General features: G+C 37.0%; 1 protein-coding gene across 4 annotated transcripts in view; it reads right to left on the reverse strand.

Annotated features, from left to right (window-relative positions):
• rptor (regulatory associated protein of MTOR, complex 1) overlaps positions 1 to 25178 on the reverse strand; it is a 260643-nt gene that overhangs the window by 134909 nt on the left and 100556 nt on the right. For all 4 annotated transcript variants that reach the window (XM_059560532.1, XM_059560531.1, XM_059560530.1 and 1 more), the window contains exon 8: positions 9601 to 9660. In XM_059560532.1, the coding sequence (XP_059416515.1) occupies positions 9601 to 9660 (60 nt within the window). The remainder of the gene's footprint in view (positions 1 to 9600; positions 9661 to 25178) is intronic.

The following is a 25178-nucleotide window of genomic DNA, read 5'->3' on the forward strand; positions in this document are numbered from 1 at the left end:
TACTATACTTTCTGCAGAAGATCAATCTGTCCCTGAAGTTTTTTTTGGAGAGAAGTGGCTTCTTTGCTGCCCTTCTTGACGCCAGGCCATCTTCCAAAAGTCTTGGCCTCACTGTGCGTGCAGATGCGCTCATACCTGCCTGCTGACATTCCTGAGCAAGCTCTGCACTGGTGGCACTCCTATCCCGCAGCTGAATCCTCTTTAGGAGACGATCCTGGCGCTTGCTGGACTTTCTTAGACGCCCTGAAGCCTTCTTTACAAGAATTGAACCTCTTTACTTGAAGTTAACAAGACGATTACTGAAATGATCTCAGCAGGTCCTTTAATGACAGCAATGAAATACTGTGGAAAGGTTTTTTTGGGATTAAGTTAATTTTCATGGCAAAGAAGGACTATGTAATTCATCTGATCACTCTTCATAACATTCTGGAGTATATGCAAATTGCTATTATAAAAACTTAAGCAGCAACTTTTCCAATTTCCAATATTTATGTAATTCTCAAAACTTTTGGCCACGACTGTACATACATGCTGCTCACATATTATTATAGCCCAGTTTGTGCTGATTACAGTGAGATTAGACTTTAGCCATTTAGATGTTTATAAGAAACTGAAAAAATCACAAATGTCAGGGCATAACAAAACTTCTCCAGGACCCAAAAATACCCTTAGACTCCAGAGGGTTAAAGAGCTGGCTGTCTGGTGCACTCCCAACAAACTGGAGCTTAAAATGCTCAAAACAGTGGATATGATCGCAGACTTCAGAAGAAACCCCCCTGCTCTCCCCCCACTCGCCATCATGAATAGCACTGTGACTGCAGTGGAGTCATTCCGGTTCCTGGGCACCACTATCTCTCAGGACCTGAAGCGGGGCATTCACATTTACTCCATTGTGAAAAAGGCCCAGCAGAGGTTGTACTTCCTTCGCCAGCTGAGGAAGTTTAACCTGCCACAGAAGCTGCTGAAACAGTTCTACTCTGCCATCATTGAATCCATCCTCTGCACTTCAGTAACTGTCTGGTTCTGCTCAGCTTCCAAATCTGACCTCAGAAGACTACAGAAGGTAGTCCGAACTGAGCGAATCATTGGTACAACCTTCCCTTCCATTCAAGAACTGTACTTATCCAAAGTGAGCAAAAGGGCTGACAAAATCACTCTGGATCCCTCACACCCAGCGCACGCCCTCTTTGAACTGCTGCCTTTGGGTCGTCGCTACAGAGCACTGAGCACCAGAACGGCCAGACACAGGAACAGTTTCTTCCCTCAGGCAATCCATCTAATGAACATTTGATAGTAACTCTGGAACACACAACACTATTTATATTTATACACACATACACTTATTTATCTATTTATATATATTTTTAAATAATTTATCTGTACATACATAATTGATTATTGTAATATACCTGCACATACAATTGTCAATTTGTATATTGTCATTCCTTACCCACTTATTTGTATTTTTTATTCTTTTATTAAGTGTTTTTTGTTCTGTCGCTGTCATTCTGTTGCACTGTGGAGCTTCTGTCACGAAAACAAATTCCTCGTATGTGTAAACATATCTGACAATAAAGCTCATTCTGATAAGAATCAAATTGTATCACAGTTATCTTGGTGTGTGTAAATGGCAGAGGCGGACAGAGTACACAGTTTCATTACTTGAGTAAAAGTACAGATACCCCTTGCTAAATTTTACTCAAGTACAAGTACTACATTCAGATGTGTACTTAAGTAAAAGTACTGAAGTACTTGTTTTTAAAAGTACTTGAGTATCAAGAGTACAAGAGTACATTTTTTTTAAATATTGTGCCACAGTGCTTACATTTATGTACAGAAACGTCCTACATGGAGTTATGAAAAATTGTAATGTTAATACCTTGGAGAATGTAAAAAGAAATTGAAAGTAAAATCAAGTCATTTTCATCTATTTACCATGTTGCTTTATTTAACATTTCTCACTTGCCCACAAGGCAATAGCACAATGGCAACGCTCTGACAAACCTCTGCTCGAGTTTTAATGGATTTTTTTGCACCCACATTTGAACCTGTGTTAAACACACCGCATACTCAAGAACATCAAAGAAAATGCACAGCTTACATTAATGTGCAATATCAGAAAAGAAAATTCAGCTAACAATTGTGTGTACATGTGAGTTTCTCTGTTTTTTCATCAATCAAATCAATAAACCTAAACCAGCAAAGAAGGCAATATAGCAATGTTCTGACACACCTCTGAACCTGACCGTGTTATACACAGAGCATAGAAGAGGAAATAATAATGATTTTAAAAAATCAGCTAATCAGCTGTGTTTAGGTCAGCGTACAAAGAGGGAAACATATAATTCAGCTCCTTTGAGTGACAGTATTAAGCCCCTTTCTCTCACATTGACATACAGGCAAAGGCAGAAGAAAATACTTTCAGCTGAATTAAAACCATTCTCACATACACAATCTATGTGTGACAACTCTGTACTACTGTGTGTACAACTCTGTGTACCGTACTTCAATTCAATCAAATGTCATGAAGTCTTTGGCGGAAAGCTGAAGGTGATTGCAGATATGGTTTCCCAATCAGAGGCACCTGCACTATCCAATCACGTTTGAGAGGGTTTCCGAGATTTTTCTTTTTTCCTTTTTTTTTTCGTTGCACAATTGTTTTTAGAGGTGGGTGTTTTCGTCCACACGGATCTGGCGTTTTGGAAGAGTGAAACCGATGTTTTTTGAAACCGGGTCCCAGAGTGGAAAATTTGAAAACGGCACCTTTTCGTTTTCGTCTGGACGGCGAATCCCTGAAAATATGACGTCATCAGCCCACGTCTTGCCCCTAGTCAAACACCACTATGTCACGTAACAGCAACAAAAACATGAACAAACACTGAACGATTGTATTTTTTATTAACTAACATTAACACGGATTAATAAATGTATTGTTCCATGTTCGTTTGAGTAGCATGAGCAAGGTTTATGTGCAAGTCCATGTCTTCTCCTTTTTAAGTGTATTTCTGTGGCAGAATTACAGCGCCACATGCTGGTCTGGCATGTATACTACATCGTTTTGTGATTCTGTGTGGACGCTGATATTTCTTTAGACGAGGAAAAAAAGATCGGATTTGGGTAAGCTCCATCTCCATGTGGACGGGGCCGAAGAAGTAACGGATACTTACGGTTATGGATAGAAATGTAGCGGAGTAAAGAGTACAATATTTGCCTCTCAAATGTACTTGAGTAAAGTCATGAGTACTCCCCAAAAATGATAATCGAGTAAAGTACAGATCCCTCAAAATTGTACTTAAGTACTGTACTCAAGTAAATGTACTCCGTTACTGTCCGGCTCTGGTAAATGGTCACACTCTACTAAAATCAATTAGTAAATTTTTCCCATGTGGAATGTTATTTATACGAGTTCTCCATGAAGAGCATTTTAAATCAGTCACTTATGGGGTTTCATGACAGCTAGAACACTGGTTTAGAGGCAGGTTTGGGTAATAACTTGTATGAATTTTACTTATATTTGCAATACACATGTGTAGAAAAGATACAGAGCGAGACAGAGTTAGAAATGTATAAAACTGTATGTATGCGTGTGCAACCAAAGTTTATTATTACAAATTCCTGACACCTGATAGTGAGAGTCACAGGCAACAGCACTGTGTATGTGACTGGCAGCAGTGGGCTCTGTCCTCGTGATGAGTTGGTGAGTCAGGCAGCTCAAGCTGGGCAGAAATCTCAAGCAAATGTCATCGTCTTTAATGTGCAAACTGACTAACACGCTGCTTCTCCCAGATGCCATCTATCACCACACACACACACCTTTCTGACAGCTCCACAATGCCAAACTTAACTCTATCCATTCAGCAAACTTACTTTCTTAATTTGTTTCCTATCATGAGTAATGCACATGGGTCTCCAGGAGCTGTATGTTTTATGGAACACAATTTATGGAGTAACTTCTCGCTAGCTGAAGGTATAATTTAGTGTCGGTGTGAATCTAGGTAGGCTATAACTTTCTTGGCTTGACACGGTTCTTTTCCACAGTATGATACATGCACCACTCAATACAGCAAACACACTGGATTTCACTTCGATAATGTTGAACATGGAGACATTTGTTTTAGTCCCAACCATGCACACACATTTTTAAGAGTGGTTTTATGAGACAGCTTGGTAATTTTTTTAGCAGCTACCTGACATCAGAGCCCATATTACATGTTAGCAAATGACCAAATGCTAAATATTAAGTTAAAAATAATATATATGTACACAGTTTCCTTTTGAGATTTAATTTTTGCTAGCATATAATAAGACTTGGTGTCTCAAGACATACTGTGCCGAAACATATTGTGCCCAGTCAAATATGCCACATTTTATAACTAGCAACATGGGCACTATCTTCTCTAATACATTAGAAGTTGTTGCCCCAATCAAATTGAAAAAGTTTAGAGAAAAACGTACTGCGCTATGGCACAACAGTAACACCCATTCTCTCAAGAAAAAGAAACTCGTAATCTTGAGAGCAAATGGAGAAAAACTAACATGGACATTTTCAGAACTGCATGGAAAAACAGAATGTACAACTATAGACAGGCTTCAAAAGCCGTCAGGGCTGAGCATATCCACAAACTCATAGAAAAAAAAAAAAAAACAATCCAAGGTTTTTATTTAGCACAGTGCCTAGATTAACGAATAACCAGATGTTACCCAATATCTATATATTCTCTCACAGTTTAACATTAATGACTTTCTTCACTGATAAAACAGATAACATCAGAAATACAACAAATGTAGATTCTACAGCATCTAGTACTTCAGCTTCATTCATCGCATCTAAAGAAAAACTGCAGTGCTTTACAACTATAGGACAGGAAGGTCTAAATAAACTTATCTAATTATTAGATATTAATATACTAATATTAACTTATCTAAACCAACAACATGTTTATTAGATCCTGAACCAACTAAATTACTGAAAGATTTGTTATCTGTAGCAGAAGAACCGCTTTTCAATATTATTAATAGAAGCAATCTTCACATAAACCCATTATAATAAATGTCTTATTTACCTGTGCCCTTCAGCAGAAATATAAACAATAAATTTTAATTAAATACAGATGAATCCTTAAAGCTACAAAAGTTCTTTATTTCCTCTTTTTTTCTTTTTCCATTGATGAACAGACACCACTGTTATTTGTTATTTGGCTGCTATTATAAGAGCTGCCACTGCTGATCATGACGCGGATCTGATGCATCATTTTCTCTCAACTCTTTTTACCTATTCTGACACACTTCAGGTCTTCAAGTCTCTACTAATGTCTTTATTGATGAATTGAACTGGGTGTGTTAGATGAGGGAGACTATAGACGCACATAGTTTATTTCCCGATTTGATATGAAAAGATACAGGCTACATTGCGAGCCGACACCTTTGTGTGTGCAATTAAAGAACATGCGTTACGAGCACAGACAGTTTTCTTGCTCGTTTGACTAGTGCCTGGTGCTGAAGTGAAGTTGGAGTGCACGTCCTAAACGTCCCCTGTTTGATGTGGTCATAAAGATGTTCTGCGACTTAATAAACAAACTTTTTGCGTTAATTGCGTTAAATATTTATAACAGGTTAATCTGAAAAAAAATGAATTGCCTCCATTAACGTGCTAATTTTGGCACCACTATTGTTCCAACTCAAGCCTCAGGTTTCATGTACAACTACATGCATTAAAACAGCAGCACCATTGTGATGGTGACAATGTGATGAGCTTTGTGCAGAAGAAAACCTTTTCATGTGATCATGAAAGTTCTAACCTCTAAGCCTGTGCTTATATTTTCTCTACACAATATTTTAGATTTGACACATTTAAAGTGTGCAGTATTTTTTCCTGATAATGAAATAACTGAAAATTGGGGTGTCTCACATACATGAGTATTATATCTACAGAAATCTTGAAATGTCATTTAAATGAATCAATTCAAAATGAAAGCATTATGTAGGCTAATCTGTGAAGGTTGCATTTCTCTCTAAAGGCACATCCTGAAATAAAACTGATATTTTATGTTTTGAGAATGCCCAACCCTTCTCTGCAGATATTGTGCTACTGGTTTGTGCATTTTATATCACATGAAGTCTACAAAATATAATGTCTCCCAAAATAAAAATAATGCAACATAGGGCTGGGTGTTAAAAAGATTTTTTCGATTAATTCGAATGTGTAGTTTACATCGATTTGTATGAATGAAAGGTTTTTTTTTTTTACATCCGCCGACGCTCCACTCAGGACTCCCGTAGTTCTGATGGGGCTTAACCCTCCCTGCACATTTGAGACATGCTGCCAAGAAGAGTATGAGCGGAGCGGTGTGATTCTGACTGGAGCGAGGAGCTGATTTTTTGAAAGACGGAGCATCGTGGTTTTCACTCTCTCCAAGAGAGATTCACCACCACTCCATCACGAATACATGATTTAAACAGATACAGCACATTCACACGCAATCGCTGTCGCAATAATGCATTTAAACATGTATATTTACAGTGCTAGCCTATTTAATCTGTAACTGATTTTGAAATCTGTAAGAAATGCATCGATCTGTAGATAAAATAACTGATGAAAATGTACTGTTATTTTGATCACAAACAAAATTTGCACAGCAGAAAGCAGCCAGTATACCTTTTAATGCTGACAATGTTATTAGTTTGGTGTTTGGTAGGAAAAAAAGTTGGCACACTATAACCTAATCCCCTAGTTATTTTATCTATTTATTTATTTTCATTTTATTTTCATAGGCTACGTTATGAACATAACACTGACACTTTATCCACGGAGCGAAGGCGGAGCGGTGTTTCTGGTATCAGTGAGAACGTAGTGGAGTGATATTAAATGCTCTGAGCGTGGAGGGAAATTGTTGCTGCGCCACTTTCACATACTCTGCTGCCGAGTGACAGAGATGTTTCACCCAACGAAATGAACAAGACCGTTTGGTGTAGACACAGTTAGACAGCGTCTGCTATATTTACAAATAATTTATATAAGAAATAAAAATAAACACATAACCTAAACCAGCGGCATGACGAGATGAAAATATAGACTAGAAAATATATTTACACTTGCTCTGTCCTACGTCCATGACACTGACTCATTGCGAAGTTACCAGTTTTAATCTGAACAGCTCTTATGTGGATGGTTAGATGCATGATGGGCTAGTATTAAAAAAATAAACAGATAAATAAAATAAAGGTCTATCCAGCATTAAGGTAATAACATTACTGTTTTTTTTATCATCTTGTCTCAGTTATAAATTTGACTGGTAAATGATTATTTTTATATTAAATTATATTATTATATTAAAACTTGTTTAGAACAATTTCTTTGTCATTTGAATATTGATTTTAAGTGGGGGGGATTTTTTCCGTAAATCAGATTTTTTGTGAAAGAATGTTTGCATCTTTTTTTTCAGTTAAGGCAACTTCCTCTGAATTTAAGTTATAATAACTAATAAACTTTATTGCGCTATACAGTAGTCAACATTTAAAGTGGATCAAACCTTTCTTTAAAGTTGTTCTAAAACCAATATGTCCTAAAACCTGTTCTGCAAGTTTGAAATCCTCATAAAACACTGTCCATATGAAAGAGCAAGAAATACACACCCAGGGCCCGAGGCGGGGGGGGGGGGGGGGGGGGGGGGGTTTAGAAGTCAGTTTTCTATACATACATATACATGCACTAACATTTGTATAGCATTTATGTACAAATAAAAAAGTTCCTGTGCAAAACTAAACTTGTAGTTAGGCACTGGTTTGGTATATAAAAAAAGTAATTTTCATGCTGTGCAGGGCCCCACCACCCCTCTCGAATCAATGTAAATGGTACGACCCGCAGTTCAGGTGCTTCTGCTGCGGACCTGCGGTGAATCAGTTAATGAGACAGGAGCTGGAGTTAACCGTGATATGAACTAGGAAGACAGGGGAAGAGTCATGTCTTTCCTTAAGAAAGGAAAATCAGGGGCTTAAAAATGAAAAGAAAAGATTAAAGAGAGAAAGGCAAATGAGGGCAAGCAGTTGCTTACTCAGTTTTTTTTAAAGAAAGGTGAGCTCCAAATGCGTCATCGAGCATGGACATTGTTTTAACATAAATATCTACTCTGGGAGGAGTTCTCCCCAGAGTCAGAAATTTACATGAAAACACTGTATATTTACCTCCATTGTCAAAAACCCGCGAAAACACAGATTTCATTTATTTTAATTTTAAAATATAATTCAAAGACTTAATGTCTAGTTTGGCGGTTAGTGTACCCTGTGATTCTATAGTCTGCATTTACTTTAAACAGACAAATAATCAGCAATTAACTTGTACTTAGCCTACACTTTAAAAAAGGTATTGTGACAATAAAGGATATTTTAGCAACCATTTGAAGCCATATATTTCAGTTTCAGACCCTGCAGCAGCAGGCCCCTCATCATGGCCAAATGAAAGCAGTGACAGTGAGGTGGATGTGACAGTGAGACAAGGTGAGCTTTTGGCGAAATTGCCTGTTTTAACACTTAGTAATTAGTAATTAAGTGTTAAGAGGAAATAAGCAAAATGGGTACATTGTTATTTAAGCTTTAAAGGAATAGTTCACCCAAAAATGAAAATTCTGTCATCATTTACTCTCCCTCAAGTTGTTCCAAACCGGTATGATTTCCTTTCTTCTGCTAAACACAAAAGAAGATATTTTAAAGAAGGTTGGCAATTAAACAGTTGCTGGTCCCCATTGACTTCCATAGTATTTTTTTTCCTACTATGGAAGTCAATGGGGTCCATCAGTCGTTTGGTTACCGACTTTCTTCAAAATATCCCACCCATTGGTATCACTATGGTATTTGGTACGGGGGCCCAGCAAGATGGTTTGTACCCAGGGCGCAAAATTTGGTGCTACGCCCCTGTATACAGAACTACCCCAAAAACCCCAACTCCCTCCAGCTGAACTGAATTCGGTCTGTTTTTTTGGCTGCGAGGAGCGGTGTGTTGTCATGTTACTGGTTTGAAATATGCCTGCACTCACAGCACCCGTTCTCTTTTTATTCATTATTTTCTCGCAGACCATATTATTATTTTCACGAGACCAAAATAATACAATTAATAATTAATCATTTTTTGTGAAAATCATTTTTATTTGTGATCATAGGTTTTTGAGGAAGGCTTTAAGACCAAGCGGAATCCTCCTCGAGCAGCTCCCGTTTCACAGTGTGCGTGACTCGTGCTAACTGCCCAAGCACGTTTCCAGGAGGTTCCCCGATAAAAATTGCTTCCCGGGGTTAAAATATATGTTTTTTGGAAGGGTTGCCTTGGTAAAATTAGCATTTTAGGTGCTAAATATCACGTTATTGGTATTGGGGTTGCTTCAAACCGCAGCACCTTTAATTGCACCTTTAATTTACATGTCTATTCCAAGGTTTCTCTGCTATTTCTACAGAACAAACAAAAATTAAGAACAAACTACATAAAAATACAATTTGACAAATGGGACAGCTGAAAAGACCAACAAAGGCAGACAACCAAATTAGGGCTAGAGAGGGCAGGAGATTTATATATTAAAAAAAAAAAAAAAAATAATAATAATAATAATAACCTACTTCTCAATCAGGTCCAAGGTCACTCCTGGCACCAGCTTTGCACTCTTCTGCATACAGAACCTTAGGGAAAAAAGACACTCAGACACTACATAGACACTCCTGTCAATTTCTGCCTCATTTGATTTCACTCAAATACCTTTATATGTATTTATTAATGATTACTCAAACCAGGCTTGACCTCTTAGCACTCTTAGACCTCTCGCTACACCCAATCTCCAAACTTTCATAGACCTCCACACAAGACATACATAAAATCACAGTTATAGTAATCAACTGAACTAACCTGGAGGTTAACAGAAGCTTTATTTAATTAGTACCAGCTTTATGCAGCTACGGTAGAAAGAAAAGAACAAATGAAGATGGAAAATAATCAAAAGAGACGGCATGAGAATATTCAGTACACCCTTAACCTGAATTAGTTGACTTTATAAGAAATTTGCGAAGAAACCCGTTGCACTAAATAATTTTAGTTTTTACATAAATCGAAACTAAACATCTTTAGTTGAATTAACATAGAGCCTTAAGTTTATGCAGTTGTCAAATCAAGTTTACATGAGTAGTCTTTACTCAAAATGATTACTTCACATGGCCTTTAAAAAAAAAAAATTCTAAACATGTGCACCATCTTTTAAGTCAGATTCATGCATTTGGGTTGTTACCAAGCAAATTAAATCAGCATCAACAAAATATATATTTGCAATGCAGAGGAAACAGAAGCTCCATTAGAAGTGTCATTTACACACTGTTTAAAGGTCCCATGACATGAACATTTCACTTTATGAGGTTTTTTTAACATTAATATGAGTTCCCCTAGCCTGTCTATGGTCCCACAGCGGCTAGAAATTTCAATAGGTGTAAACCAAGCCCTGGCTGTCCTGCTCTGCCTTTGAGAAAATGAGAGCTCAGACGGGCCGATCTGGAATCTTCCCTGTATGTCGTCATATGGGAAAAGGTTAACTCCCCTTTCTCTGCTTTGACTGCCCAGAGAATTTTGAGAAAATGGATCCAGTTTATTTTTTACATTTAATTCAGTCGTAATGTCAGCACAGGTTTTACAAACAGATTTTTATGATATGAATTTGACAGCACCGCCAACAAACAGTGATTAAAAGTGTTCATAAATGCCTGATCTGTGATCGGTGATTTCTGATCTGTAGCTAAGTATTCAAGTTCACACATAATTTCTTTCTAAATCATTTAATACTGTTTATGCATCAGTGAATTAATCAGTGAATCTGTTATTTAAATTTTGATTGAACTACAGAGAGCGATCAATGAACGCTCCCTTTATATTGTTCGGAGCTGTCAATAACACATTGCGAGTATATTTGCACACTTGCCCAAACTTTAGTTATAATGAATGACACTGTTATACTGCACAACGAAGCTCTTACTGTATTCATGTCGATATTGTGTTTGCTGTTAGTTCTGGTGAAAGCATTTTGTGAGAGAAAACATATAGCACTGCATTCACGCGATAAACAGACTCAATGCTCATCACTGCAGCCTTTCATATGATGGGAAATGATAAAAAAAAAATAATAATGCTATAATCAACACTTCCACTATTCGTTAATCTCGACAGCTGTAATAGTAAAAAAAAACCTGTAGTAAAATTATTTGTGAGGGGTTTCACATGTAATATGTGTTTCGAATGCAAAGATGTCAGCCAATCACAACAGTTGGCGTTTACTCTGAGTCTCACAGCAGACACGCCCCTTCAAACAGAGCATTCAAGCAGGAGGGCTAAAATCAGAATATAAAAATGCCTTTTATTTCTAAATTTTAAATGTAAAAATCATACTAACAACATAAGTACACCTCAGGAAACATTAAAAAAAAAACATAGAAAAAAAGAACATAATCCACATCATGGGACCTTTAATGCAGCTCAGAGGGATATTGAATACCTTAACCTGCAGTTAAAAATGCATGAATGTTTTTATATTTTAAACATAAAATATTGTAATCTGATGTTTGAAGTTATTAAAAAATTAAAAGATACCTCAAATGTGAAATTAAAACCGCAAGTAAGTCACTGTTAATAAGGGATTCATTACGATTGAACTGAATAATTTAAACAGTTCATTCATTTGGGAACAAAATGGCATCCTGTTGCTCAGAGACACAAAACAGTGCTGTGGCTATGTTTGAAATATTTTTTTTTTTAGCAAAAATATGAAATACGGTGTCTAAAATGTAATTTCTTAATATTAACTACTTGTTTATTTAACTGTTGTATAAATTCAATATCACATTTGTAATAATGCTTGCTTTTGGAGAAAAAAAAACCGCACTCTTCATGTGATATTAACTATATGAAATTATATACATTTTCTGCCCCCATCTTAAATTTTCTATCTGAGCTAGTGCTGGCTGCAGATAAAGCCTTAATTGTTGTGATTTTAATATCCAGGTTGATAATGAAAAAAATGAAATGGGATCAGCATTTATAAACATTCTAAACTCTACTGGGGTCAGACAACGTCAGGACACTTTATAGCACTTTATAACAAGTTGCTATAAAATGTTATCCTAAATTATGACTGTCTTTGATAAAGAAAAGAAAACTTAAGATTAACTAGAAAAAAAAGTTTGTTGAGACAAACTTTAAGTTGGCGTGAGAAAGCCTGACCAGAAAGTTTGAAGAAGTTTAAAGTAGTAAGATGTTTAAAGTAGTTTAGAGTTAGATTGATAGATTAGTTGAAAGAAAGAAAGATATATTAGTTAGAATGATATATAGATTAGTTAGAAAGAATGGTAGATTAGTTCAAAAGAATGATAGATAGATTAGTTTGAAAAAGAAAGAATGATAGATAGATAGATTAGTTTGAAAGAATGATAGATTAGTTAGAAAGACAGATAGATAGAAGTTAGAAGCATGTTTCAAGCATGATTAGCATGTTGCTAGTATGTTTCTATCATGATTAGCATGTTGCTAGTATGTTCCTAGCATAATTAACATGTTGCTAGCATGATTAGCATGTCGCTAACATTTTTCTAGCATGATTAGCATGCGACTAGCATGTTGCTAGCATGATTATCATGCAGCTAGCATGTTGCTAGCATAATTAGCATGTTGCTAGCATGATTAGCATGCTACTAACATGTCGCTAGCATAATGACCATGTCGTTAGCATGTTTCTAGCACGATTAGCATGTGACTAACATGTTGCTACCATGATTAGCATGTTGCTAGCATGTTTCTAGCACGATTAGCATGTGACTAACATGTTGCTACCATGATTAGCATGCGACTTGCATGCGACTAGCATGTTGCTAGCATGTTTCTAGCATGATTAACATTTTTCTAGCATTTTGCTAGCACGATTAACATGTTACTAGTCTGTTTCTAGCATGATTAGCATGTTGGTAACATGTCGCTAGCATGATTCACATTTTGTTAGCATGTCGCTACCATGTTTCTAACATGATTAGCATGTTGCTAGCATGTCACTAGTATGTTTCTAACATGATTTGCATGTCATTAGCATGTTTCTAGCATGATTAGCATGTGACTAGCATGTTGCTAGCATGATTGACATGTTGTTAACATGTTGCTAGTATGTTTCTAGCATGATTAGCAAGTTATTAGCATTTTGATCGCATGACTAGCATGTCGCTATCATGTTTCTAGCATTATTAACATGTTGCTATCATGTTGGCAACATGTTGCTAGCATGTTTCTAGCATGTTTCTAGCATGATTATGTTGCTAGCATGTTTCTACCATGATTAGCATGTTGTTAGCATGTTTCTGGGATGATTAACATGTTTCTGGCATGTTTCTAGCATGATTAGCATGCGACTAGCATGTTGCTAGCATGTTTCTAGCATGTTGTTAGCATTACTACCATGTTTCTACTTTATTTCTAGCATGATTGACATTCGACTAGCATGTTGCTAACATGTTTCTAGCATGATTAACATGTTGCTAGTATGTTTTTAGTATGATTAGCATGTGACTATAATGTTTCTAAAATGATTAGCATGTTGTTAGCATTACTACCATGTTTCTACTATATTTCTAGCATGCTTGGCATTCGACTAGCATTTTGCTAGCATTTTTTGGCATGATTAACATGTTGCTAGTATGTTTCTAGCATTGTAAACATGTGACTAGCATTTTTCTAACATGATTAACATGTTGTTAGCATGTTTCTAGCATGACTAACATGCGACTAAGCATGTTGCTAGCATGTTTCTAGCATGATTAGCATGTTGCTAGCTTGTTTCTAGCATGACTAACATGCGACTAACATGTTGTTAACATGTTTCTAACATTATTAGCATTCGACTAGCATGTTTCTAACATTATTAACATGTTGTTAGGATAGATAGATAGATAGATAGACATAGAATGGTAGTTTAATTGAGTCTAGGGCTTCAGGGAGTTTAGATTTGAATTTTTGGCTTGTGCACTAATGGGTCACCGTAGTCTTGGCTAAATTTGAGCACTCTGCTATGCAAGTCTATAGGGGCTTTTTTATTATTTTTAATATTATTTTTTAAGAAAAAGTCAAATCAGTCTGAAAAGATATAGCACACCAAGTCATAACAGTCTGAAAGTCTGACCCGAGTTTGGAGTTTGTAGAGTTATAGCTCTAGTAGGAGTTAGAGCTGAAAAAATTTGGGTCAGAAGAATAAGAATAATAATAACTAGAATTAAAAGTTAGTGAACTAACTTTGATGTTGGCTTGGCCATGGGGCAAAAGAGCAACAGTACTTGTGTGCCCAACATTCTTGAGCTGCCCCCGCTGCAAAAAAATAACAAATAAAAATGCACCTGCAACAGTCGCGTTGTGGGCAACGACACACAAGGTAATTGAAACAATGCGGTTTAAATCAAGGTGATCACAAGGGGTCCAATCACAATGGTTTGTATAGATGATGCAGTTACACAATGGACGTCTATCTTTTCAAATTATGAGTCCTTACGTGAGTACTATTATATGCACAACATGAAAATAGATAACTATCAAAGTGTCCCTTCTTCACTTTTTCAGTAATGTGTGATAACTTGATAAATATATTGGCAATACTATTAAAATATGATCAAATTTAATGGTATTTAGGAGATGATCATTTTTGCATAATTACTACCGTAATTCCTCAAATAAAAGCCGGGGCCTTTATTTACCTGAACTGCAGAAGGTAACAGGCTTTTATTTGAAGCAGGCTTTTATTAGAGGCAGGCCTTTATTTCTAATTCCATCTGTTTGATAAGTAATTGTTTTAAATAACCAGTTTTAAATTAAAAGCAATAGCGTTCCAGTGGACAGAGATCATAACATTAGCACAGAATCAGTTCAGAATCAATCATCAAAAGAATCTGTTCGGTTCAGATGCTCTGTGTGTCATTCTGCTTCACGCTGAATCACACATGCGCAGTATCATCAGCTCCTAGGTTCTCAAATCAGACGCATCCGACAGAAACGCTTCTCTGTTCAGTGTACTGGTGATCTGAAAACCGATGCAACCGGTTCTTGCCTTGAGAACAAGAAACGCTCCGGCAGAAGGCGTGTATGTTCGTTATCTGGCTCTGCTGCACAAATTTTCCCCCGGCCTTTATTTAAAGGGATAGTTCACCCAAAAATGAAAATCATGTCATTCCAAACCAGTAAGACCTCCATTTATCTTCAGAACACAGTTTAAGATATTTTAGATTTAGTCCGAGAGCCCTCAGTTCCTCCATTGAAACTCTGTGTACGGTATACTGTCCATGTCCAGAAAGGTAATAAAAACATCTTCAAAGTAGTCCATGTGACATCAGAGGGTCAGTTAGAATTTTTGAAGCATCGAAAACACATTTTGGTCCAAAAATAGCAAAAACTACGACTTTATTCAGCATTGTCTTCTCTTCCGTATCTGTTGTGAGAGAGTTCAAAACAAAGCAGTTTGTCATATCCGGTTTGCGAACGAATCATTCGATGTAACCGGATCTTTTTGAACCAGTTCACCAAATCGAACTGAATCGTTTGAAACTCTTCGCATCTCCAATACACATTAATCCACAAATGACTTAAGCTGTTAACTTTTTTAATGTGGCTGACAATCCCTTTGAGTTATACAAACCAATATCCCAGAGTAATTCATTTACTCAAACAGTACACTGACTGAACTGCTGTGAAGAGAGAACTGAAGATGAACACAGAGCCGAGCCAGATGATGACTTATTCACGAGTCAAGAACCGGTTGCATCGGTTTTCGGATTACCAGTAGTTCTTTCTGACAGTTCGATTCAATAAACCGGTTAAAGAAAACGGTTCACCGGTTCTTTTGTGCTCTACGTAATGGTGTCATTGGCGATGATTTCAAGCCTTCGGTTTACCTGGGCTCATAACATTAGCACAGAATCAGTTCAGAATCAATCACCAAAAGAATCAGTTCAATCAGACACTCTGTGTGTCGGTTTGCTTCACATTGAATCACACATGCGCAGCATCATCAGCTCCTCGGTTCTCGAATCAGACACGTCTGACAGAAACGGTTCTTGACTCGTGAACGAGTCATTATCTGGCTCGGCTCGGTGTTCATCTTCAGTTCTCTCTTCACAGCAGTTCAGTCAGTGTACTGTTTGAATAAATTTGGTTTGTTTTAACTCAGAGTTGGAGACGCGAACAGTTTCAAATGATTCAGTTCGATTTGGTGAAGTGGTTCAAAAAGATCCGGTTACATCAAATGATTCGTGCATGAACCGGATATGACAAAATGCTTTGTTTTGAACTGTCTCACAACAGACACGGAAGAGAAGACTATGCTGAATAAAGTAGTAGTTTTGCTATTTTTGGACCAAAATCTATTTTCGATGCTTCAAAAAATCCTAACTGACCCTCTGATGTCACATGGACTACTTTGAAGATGTTTTTATTACCTTTCTGGACATGGACAGTATACCGTACACACCGCTTCAATGGAGGGACAGAGAGCTCTCGGACTAAATCTAAAATATCTTAAACTGTGTTCCAAAAATAAACGGAGGTCTCACGGGTTTGGAACAACATGAGGGTAAGTTATTAATGACATAATTTTGCAAATTGGGCGAACTAACACTTTAAGACCGGCCTTTATTTGTCCGTGTTGACCATGCCCCCGGCCACTATAAGAGGCCCTGTCTTTATTTGACGTCCGGTTTTTATTTAAGGAATTACGGTATATTGGGTTTTATGAAAGTTTATAAGAAAATAATGAATATTTATTCTTTTTTTTATGCACATAAATGAAACATTTTCAAGTCTTTAAACAGATTTAGTGTGCTATATCTTTTCTAACTGATTGGACTTACGGTTTTCATAAAAATGAATATTAAAAATCATAAAAAATACCATAGACTTTAATTGACAGGATGTTCAGATGAGCCAAGCTCCAAATCCCTATACACTCAATCAAGCTTGGCTTCTATGAACTATTTTTAATCAATTTAAACTCATTCAAACTCATCTAATATTTCTAATCTATTTATGTGCATAAATAAAAAAATTATAAATATTCATTATATTTTTTAATAAACTTCAATAAGGCCCAATATAGTAATAATGCAAAAACTATAATCTCATAAATACCATTCAATTTGATCTTATTTTAACCCTCTGGAGTCTAAGGGTATTTTGGGGGCCTGGAGAAGTTTTGTCATGCCCTGACATTTGTGTTTTTTTTTCAGTTTCTACTAAATATCTAAATCGGTAAAGTCTAATATCACTGTAATCAGCACAAACTGGGCTATAATACTATGTGAGCAGCATGTATGTACATGATTGTATTTTTGTGAAAAAAAATATTATGCGTGGTTAGTGAAAAACTAAAAATGTTAAAACACTTGAATAAGACAATAAAACACATACAGAACATTGGTTCCCGGGACTTTTGAGAACTGGAGCTTGTAGCCTAGAATTTATCTTTCTAAATTATGTGAAAATCATCTTGTTGATTTAAATTTTCTAAGATACTTTTTGTTGGTAAAAGTCATATGCGAAAGTCATAGGCATCAACTATCATGAATATCATTGTGATTTACACCTGAGAAGACCCGCATAATAGGGCTGCACGATTAACCTTTATCGCATCGATATTGAGGTTTTAACTCCCGCAATAACCTAACCTCAGGAGTCTGAGGTTTTTTCCCCCGCCTCTGACATTTGAGTGACAAACCTATTAGCCAATCAAAATGGTCGAATCTCGCGTTCCTGGCTTGCTGGCCAATTAGAAATGGCAATGGAAAAACAAGGTTGTATGCAGTGCATCGGCTTTCTGTCAGCAGAAAAGCAGCTAACACACAACGTTTACCTCGAATTGTGCCAGAAAAAGCTTGTGTAACTGCGCAGAAATGGCTGAAGGCACTTCTTCGGTGACGGGAGAGGAAGCGGGGGAGCACTTGGTTAACAAGAAGGGTGGTACTTCAGCTGTTTGGACTTATTTTGGATTCGCGAAGAACGACGTGGAGCAAAAGAGTGCTAAATGTAAAATATGTCGACGTGCCGTGGCCAGATCCAGATTTATGCACTTAAAAGTATTGAACGCAAAAATCGAAAATCGCATCACAATCGCAATATTTGTCAGAAAAACCGCAATTAGGTATTTTCTCAAAATCGTGCACCCCTACCGCATAATGAGCTGCATAATGAGCCTTTCAGTCACTGTGTCACTGAGAAGGAGGAGTAACAAGAAAGAATGTGAGGAAAAAATAAATCTATATAATTTTATGTTTGTAGTTTATTTAGAATATATTTTATTATCCCACAACATAATTTAATATCCACTTGGGGGAGCAGTTAAACAGTTTATTAGGAACAATCAAAGCTGACTTTTAAACTAATTATTTTGCATCATTACTCCAGTCACACAATACTTCAGAAATCCTTTTAACAATCTTATTTTCTACAAAAAACATTTATTGTTATTATTATTATCATTATTATTATTACTATTATTATTTTTAATGTTGAAAAGAGCTGAGAATATCCAGGTTTTTTAGGGGGGATAAATTGAAAGAACACCATTGTTTGTTACATTTGTTACAGTTATCTTTATTTGTTACATTTATATTATTTACATCAAGCTTTTGAATGGTATAGTATTGTATATTGTTATTGAAACTTCATAATATTTCACTTTATTAAATTATAGTTTGGAAAAAGTCGTTGGAAAAAGTCTATCTAGTAAAATGTTTACACGTTATTTGAAAACTATTACAAGTATATAAATAAATAAAAAGAGACTTACTCATGTTTATGATCTCTGCTGAATAAAGCACTTCATTCTTTTTTTTCTGAGGAAATCCATTTCTCAAATCCTCAACCACATCACATCTTTTTGGGGTGAATTTTGTCTTATTCCTCTCATCGCGAAGCAAGCAGTAAAATAAAAAAAAACTTGAAGAACAGACCCGCTGCATTGTCTTCAGTTGTGTGGGCGTATTCAAGCCACACGCTTCAGTGTGAATCTGAATAGCAAGTTCAGCGCGGGGGCGTGGTCTAATTAGAAGATAATGAAGAGAGACGTGAAAAACGGATATCGCATTGTTTTCATATGGATTACTTTATCACAGAATATCTGTTTTCAGCAGCACTTGTTTAGTTTAAAAGCAGACATGTCAAGCTTTCTTTAGATATCGCTCTTATGTCTCTTCGTTGAGTATTCACTGAGTTACAGTTCATTTTAATGACGTGTTTGTAAATGAAGATCAGCGCATACAAAGGCTGCAGACAGCACACCTTGTTTGTTATTTTTAATTTCATAAGTGCACAAAGTTTTGATGTTATTATGTCTGTATACAAAAAAAGTAGACCCTTTACAGATTTGATTGATGTATTGCTCTTATCTGTACGATCAAAACTGAAAGTGTCATTTAAGTTCTTTTCGGGTTATCAGGAGAAAATGACTCATAACGCGTATACACGTTAATCGACTCCAGAGGGTTAATAGTACTGACACCATATTCTCAAATTAAAGAAGGGACACTATATTAGTTATCTATTTTCATGTTGTGCATATAATAGTACTCACAGAAGGACTCATAATTTACTTGAAAAGAGGCAATTTATGTATTCGCTTGTATTTTTAACCGATTTAAAAGTGAAACTAAGGCAGAATCCTGTGCTCTGCTGATAAATAGTCACTTTAATATTCAAATCCAGTATCATGATCAACTTCTGATTTATATATCAACGGTTTATGTTCACATGGCTGTTTTCGTTTCTAATTCACCAAGCAATTTTCTATGGACCCTTGCGGTCTTTTTTTCCAATAAAAAGCCTAGGCTATGACAATAGCTTCAACAGAATTGGCTATTGAACATAAACTGTTGAGAAATAAATTGGAAGTTGATCATGATACTGGATTTGAATATTAAAGTGACTTTATTTACCAACTGCTTTGTCTCTGAACAGATCTTGAAGTATTTATCCTGTGGCGCCATCGTGTGGACACATTAGCATTATGGCCTTCATTTCTGAACGACATTATAAAAGGGGCAAAAATTTATTGAATGATTACAAGTATTTAATGATTAGTTTATTGAAATAGCCCCATTAAAATCTAATTTACTGAAAGCAGCTGGTAAATGCAGTCTCTTTTAATATTCAATCCAGCATCAATACCCATTTTCGATTTATTTCTCAACAGTTTATGTTCACGTGGCTGTTTTTGTTTATATTTGCCAAGCTATTATGAATTTTGAAATAATCTTGTACTTGATTTGTCCAATCTACCCATGAAAAGCCAGAATCACTGTCCTCTGAAGCTCGGGAGATCGATGTTATTTTCACCTAAGACAAAAAGATCACACAAGCACTCATTTTAATCTCTATAATATATTCTTCTAATTGTTTTGTGTATATTCACTGCACTGTTTTAATTTAAAAGGCTGTCGTTTCATGTGACCTTTTCCCTTCCAGTATACATAAGCTGTATCGCGCTGTCAAATGATATTTCATTTTGCACACATACACAGCTCAAAAACACCTGAATTCTGCTCTTGTTGTGATCTAATGGGTGGATTGTGTGCACTCGCGGTGATATTTTATTCTTAAAAGCTCTTAAAAAATATAAAAATGCTTTTATTCTGAGCTCGTAGTGATAACTGGGTTCGTTGATGCTGCGCTCATTTCTCTCTCGTCTTTCTCTCGGTTCTTGGCCAGAGGGCTTCTTCGCCCGAAAACGGGCGAAAACTTGAATGTTTTGAAATGTTTAATTTTTTTGCTTCATCGGATGGGGATGAAACTTGGTGACTTTTGTTGTATTACCTATATGAACACACAAAAAAATCAAGGAGATGATTCTGATATGTTAAAGGGTCGTAAAAAAAAAAAGTCACACTTAGCTTCCTCCCGCCCGAAAACGGGCGACATAGGAAATGAATGGGAAATACGAAAAAATAGGAAAACTCAGAGAAACTTTTGGTGGTACAAGCTACAGATCAGCAACTGTGCTGAAAAAAAGTGTACAGCAATGAAGGGGTGACACTCTAGAACATCAAGAGTGCAAATAAGACCCCCCCACACACACACACACACACCCACGCACACAAACACACACACACACACACACACAGATAAACTGGCGACTGCAACAGCAAATTTGTAGAATATTCCACATAAAATCAATAAATTAAAAAAAAAACTTGCTCAAATGCACGCACACACACACACACACAGAGAGAGAGAGAGGGAGAGAGAGAGAGAGAGAGAGAGAGAGAGAGAGAGAGAGAGAGAGAGAGAGAGAGAGACTGGTAAGACTGCGACAGCAAATTTTGAGAATATGCAAAAATAAATAAATAAAAAATACAAAAGAGACTCTCGCTCAAATGCAACACACACACACATTCACTCACACATACACACACACACACAGAGAGAGAGAGAGAGAGATTAACTGGCAAGACTGCAACAGCAAATTTTGAGAATATGCTAAAAAAAATACAAAAGAGACTCTCTCTCTCAAATGCAACACACACACACACACACACACACACACACAGAGAGAGAGAGAGATAGAGAGATTAACTGACTGCAACAGCAAATTTTTTGAATATGCAAAATAAAATCAATGAATGAAAAAAAACATCTTGCTCAAATGCAAATACACACACACACACACACACACACACACACACACACACACACACACACACACACACACACACACACACACACACACACACACACACACACACACACACACAGAGACTACAACTCCTTTGTTCTATGGAGGGAGATTAATCCAACCTGGGGGCAGCAGAAAAGCTACAAGACGTGGATTTTTCTCCAGGAGCTGGGGAAAGCGCTGGTCTACCCATTCATGAAAAGGCGTCCGCACATTCCTCGAACACCGGCCTCTGTGAGCTTCCTAAAAAGCGTAAAGGACTCTAGAGATGAGGAAGCTGGTCCCTCGTCTTCCTTGTCTGCCTCATCTGTCGGTCCACCTACAGCTGCCTCATCTTCTTCATTGGCTGGTCCACCTACAGCTGCCTCATCGGCCGGTCCACCTACAGCTGCCTCGTCTTCCTCATCGACCGGTCCACCTACAGCTGCCTCATCTTCCTCATCGACCGGTCCACCTACAGCTGCCTCATCGGCCGGTCCACCTACAGCTGCCTCATCTTCCTCATCGGCCGGTCCACCTACAGCTGCCTCATCGGCCGGTCCACCTACAGCTGCCTCGTCTTCCTCATCGGCCGGTCCACCTACTGCTGCCTCATCTGCCTCATCTGCCTCATCTTCCTCATCTGCCGGTCCACCTACAGCTGCCTCATCTTCTTCATTGGCTGGTCCACCTACTGCTGCCTCATCTGCCTCATCTTCCTCATCGGCCGGTCCACCTACTGCTGCCTCATCTGCCTCATCTTCCTCATCGGCCGGTCCACCTACAGTTGCCTCATCTGCCTCATCTTCCTCATCTGCCGGTCCACCTACAGCTGCCTCATCTTCTTCATCAGCCGGTCCACCTACAGCTGCCTTGTCTGCCTCATCTTCCTCATCTGCCGGTCCACCTACAGCTGCCTCATCTTCCTCATCGGCCGGTCCACCTACAGCTGCCTCATCTTCTTCATCAGCCGGTCCACCTACAGCTGCCTTGTCTGCCTCATCTTCCTCATCTGCCGGTCCACCTACAGCTGCCTCATCTTCCTCATCTGCCGGTCCACCTACAGCTGCCTCATCTTCTTCATCAGCCGGTCCACCTACAGCTGCCTTGTCTGCCTCATCTTCCTCATCTGCCGGTCCACCTACAGCTGCCTCATCTTCCTCATCTGCCGGTCCACCTACAGCTGCCTCATCTTCCTCATCTGCCGGTCCACCTACAGCTGCCTCATCTTCCTCATCGGCCGGTCCACCTACAGCTGCCTCGTCTTCCTCATCGGCCGGTCCACCTACAGCTGCCTCGTCTGCCGGTGCGTGCAGACTGGTACATCGACAAGCGGACAAAAGAAAAAGGTACCAAATGTGCTGGCCGGAAGATGTTAAAACCAGCACTATTTGCAAAAAATGCAAACTTCCATTCTGCAAGAAGCACTTTGTCACTATCTGTGACTTCTGCAGTAATTAGTAAAACAATTAGGCTACAATTTGTATGTATATATTTCAAATAATATGTAGCATTATTATTATTACCATATTTATTTTTTTATTAAATTTACGGTTTGATAATTATTGTTTGTTTTTATTTTAGCATATGAGTTCCTGATATATATTCCATATTCAACAATAAATAAAATAAATACAGTTTGTATGTATATAGTTAAAATGTTTGTAATGTTTATTAATATTATTATTATTATTAACATGTAATTTTTTAACCTAGAGTTTGATAATGATTGTTTGCTGTTGTTATTTTATGTTTATTTCTGTTCGATCATAATTGCTGTTCCCTTCTGAAGTTATTACTTCTTGAATTAAAATTAATAAAAAATACCAATTTATTGCTAAATGTCTGTATAACGTGTTTTGAATTATCACTAACCATCCCTTATTTTGTTCAATTATTTGAATAATCAAATACTGAGTAACAAAAATGTTTGCATTGTGTTCCCTTTCTAACCAAATGCTATAGTTTGATTGTAATCATAATGCAAAACCTGATACTTATCTAAACATTTTTGTTAAAAAAATATAGTAATCATCTTTTAGAATATCTAAATGTATATCTAAATTAAAAAAAACGAATAAGATAGAGAAATCATGTCTAAAACAACAAAAGGAATCAAAAAGCCTTTCTATATAGGATATATAGGAAGCTATAGGCAGCCTACAGGCTGGTACAGGACATTACACAAAAGTGGCTATTTTTTAAAGCCACTAGATGAAGTTCTTCTCCTGGAACATTTTTTTTTCTAGGCTGGCACTCTATTTGGATGTGAAATGCTGCATTTATTGAATTTTTTTTTAAATAAATATAAAATAAAAAATGATATATTAATTGTAATGAAAAAAATAGCTCATAAAAAATTATATAATTAATGCAAAGTATCATAAAAAATTCTAAAAATTCTATATAATAATCAGAAAACATTATAGAACAAAAAATATTTGATTGGTTATCCTGGGAAAAAGTAAAGTACAATTTTAAGGCTTCGCCCGTTTTCGGGCGGGAGGAAGCTAAGTGTGACCCATTTACGAAGAAGCCCAGAGGAGATCTAACCTGGTAATAATAACATATGTTTGTTTAGTTTTTAGCTTGTGCTGCGCCGAGCAATCGATGTGACGTTCAGTCTGACAGAGAAAATCCCACAAGCACATATAAACACTCATTTTCATGTGTATAATATATTCTTCTAATTGTTTTGTGCTGTTTCGCAGCAGTGAAAAAGGCTGTAAATTCTTTATGTGGACTTCAAGTGTTCGGAGAATACATTGCGAGCTCGCGGCCAGTTGGCTTCCGCGAATATATCATTTTAACAGTTCACAAACATCTGAATTTAGCTCTTGGTGTGTTATAATGGGTGGATTGCATGCAATCGCCATAATATTTTATTTTTAAAAGGTCTTAAACAAGAATAAACTCACTCGTTGTGAACTCCCTGGTGAGAATGCATTGGCTGAGAAGCGGTGATTCTTCTCTCGTCTTTGTGACTGCTCTCTGCCCAGAAATCAATTATTAATGAGCCCTGACCCCTGTAATAATCAGATATGTTGGTCCACCTTGTCAGTTTGAGGGAAATTGTATTATTTACTTGTATTTTTAACCGATTTAAAAGTGAAACTAAGCCTAAGACTCCTCCCTTCTCTCCCGGGAATTGCAACTGTAGAGGCACAATTTTTCTCAGACAATTTAAGTCTATGGGAAATTTATGGTACATTTAAAAATTAATAAAAAAAAAGATATAGCATAAAGCACCCCCCTATGCCGCAGGTGTCTGCCAAGTTTGGGGCTTGTGGCTTTAAAGCCCTAGGAGGAGATACGTTTGGAAATTTAGGATCAGAAGAATAATAATAATAAAAATTAGTTTAAAAGCCAAGCCAACATAAGTTTAAATAGGATTTCAGTAAGTTGGCTTTCTCAAGCCAACTTAAAGATTAAAAGTAGCGGTTGGGAAATATGGGAAAAAATATCATATCACAGGATTTTTATATATATATATATATATAT

This window comes from Carassius carassius, chromosome 10, assembly GCF_963082965.1.
Source record: "Carassius carassius chromosome 10, fCarCar2.1, whole genome shotgun sequence".
Taxonomy (NCBI): Eukaryota; Metazoa; Chordata; class Actinopteri; order Cypriniformes; family Cyprinidae; genus Carassius; species Carassius carassius.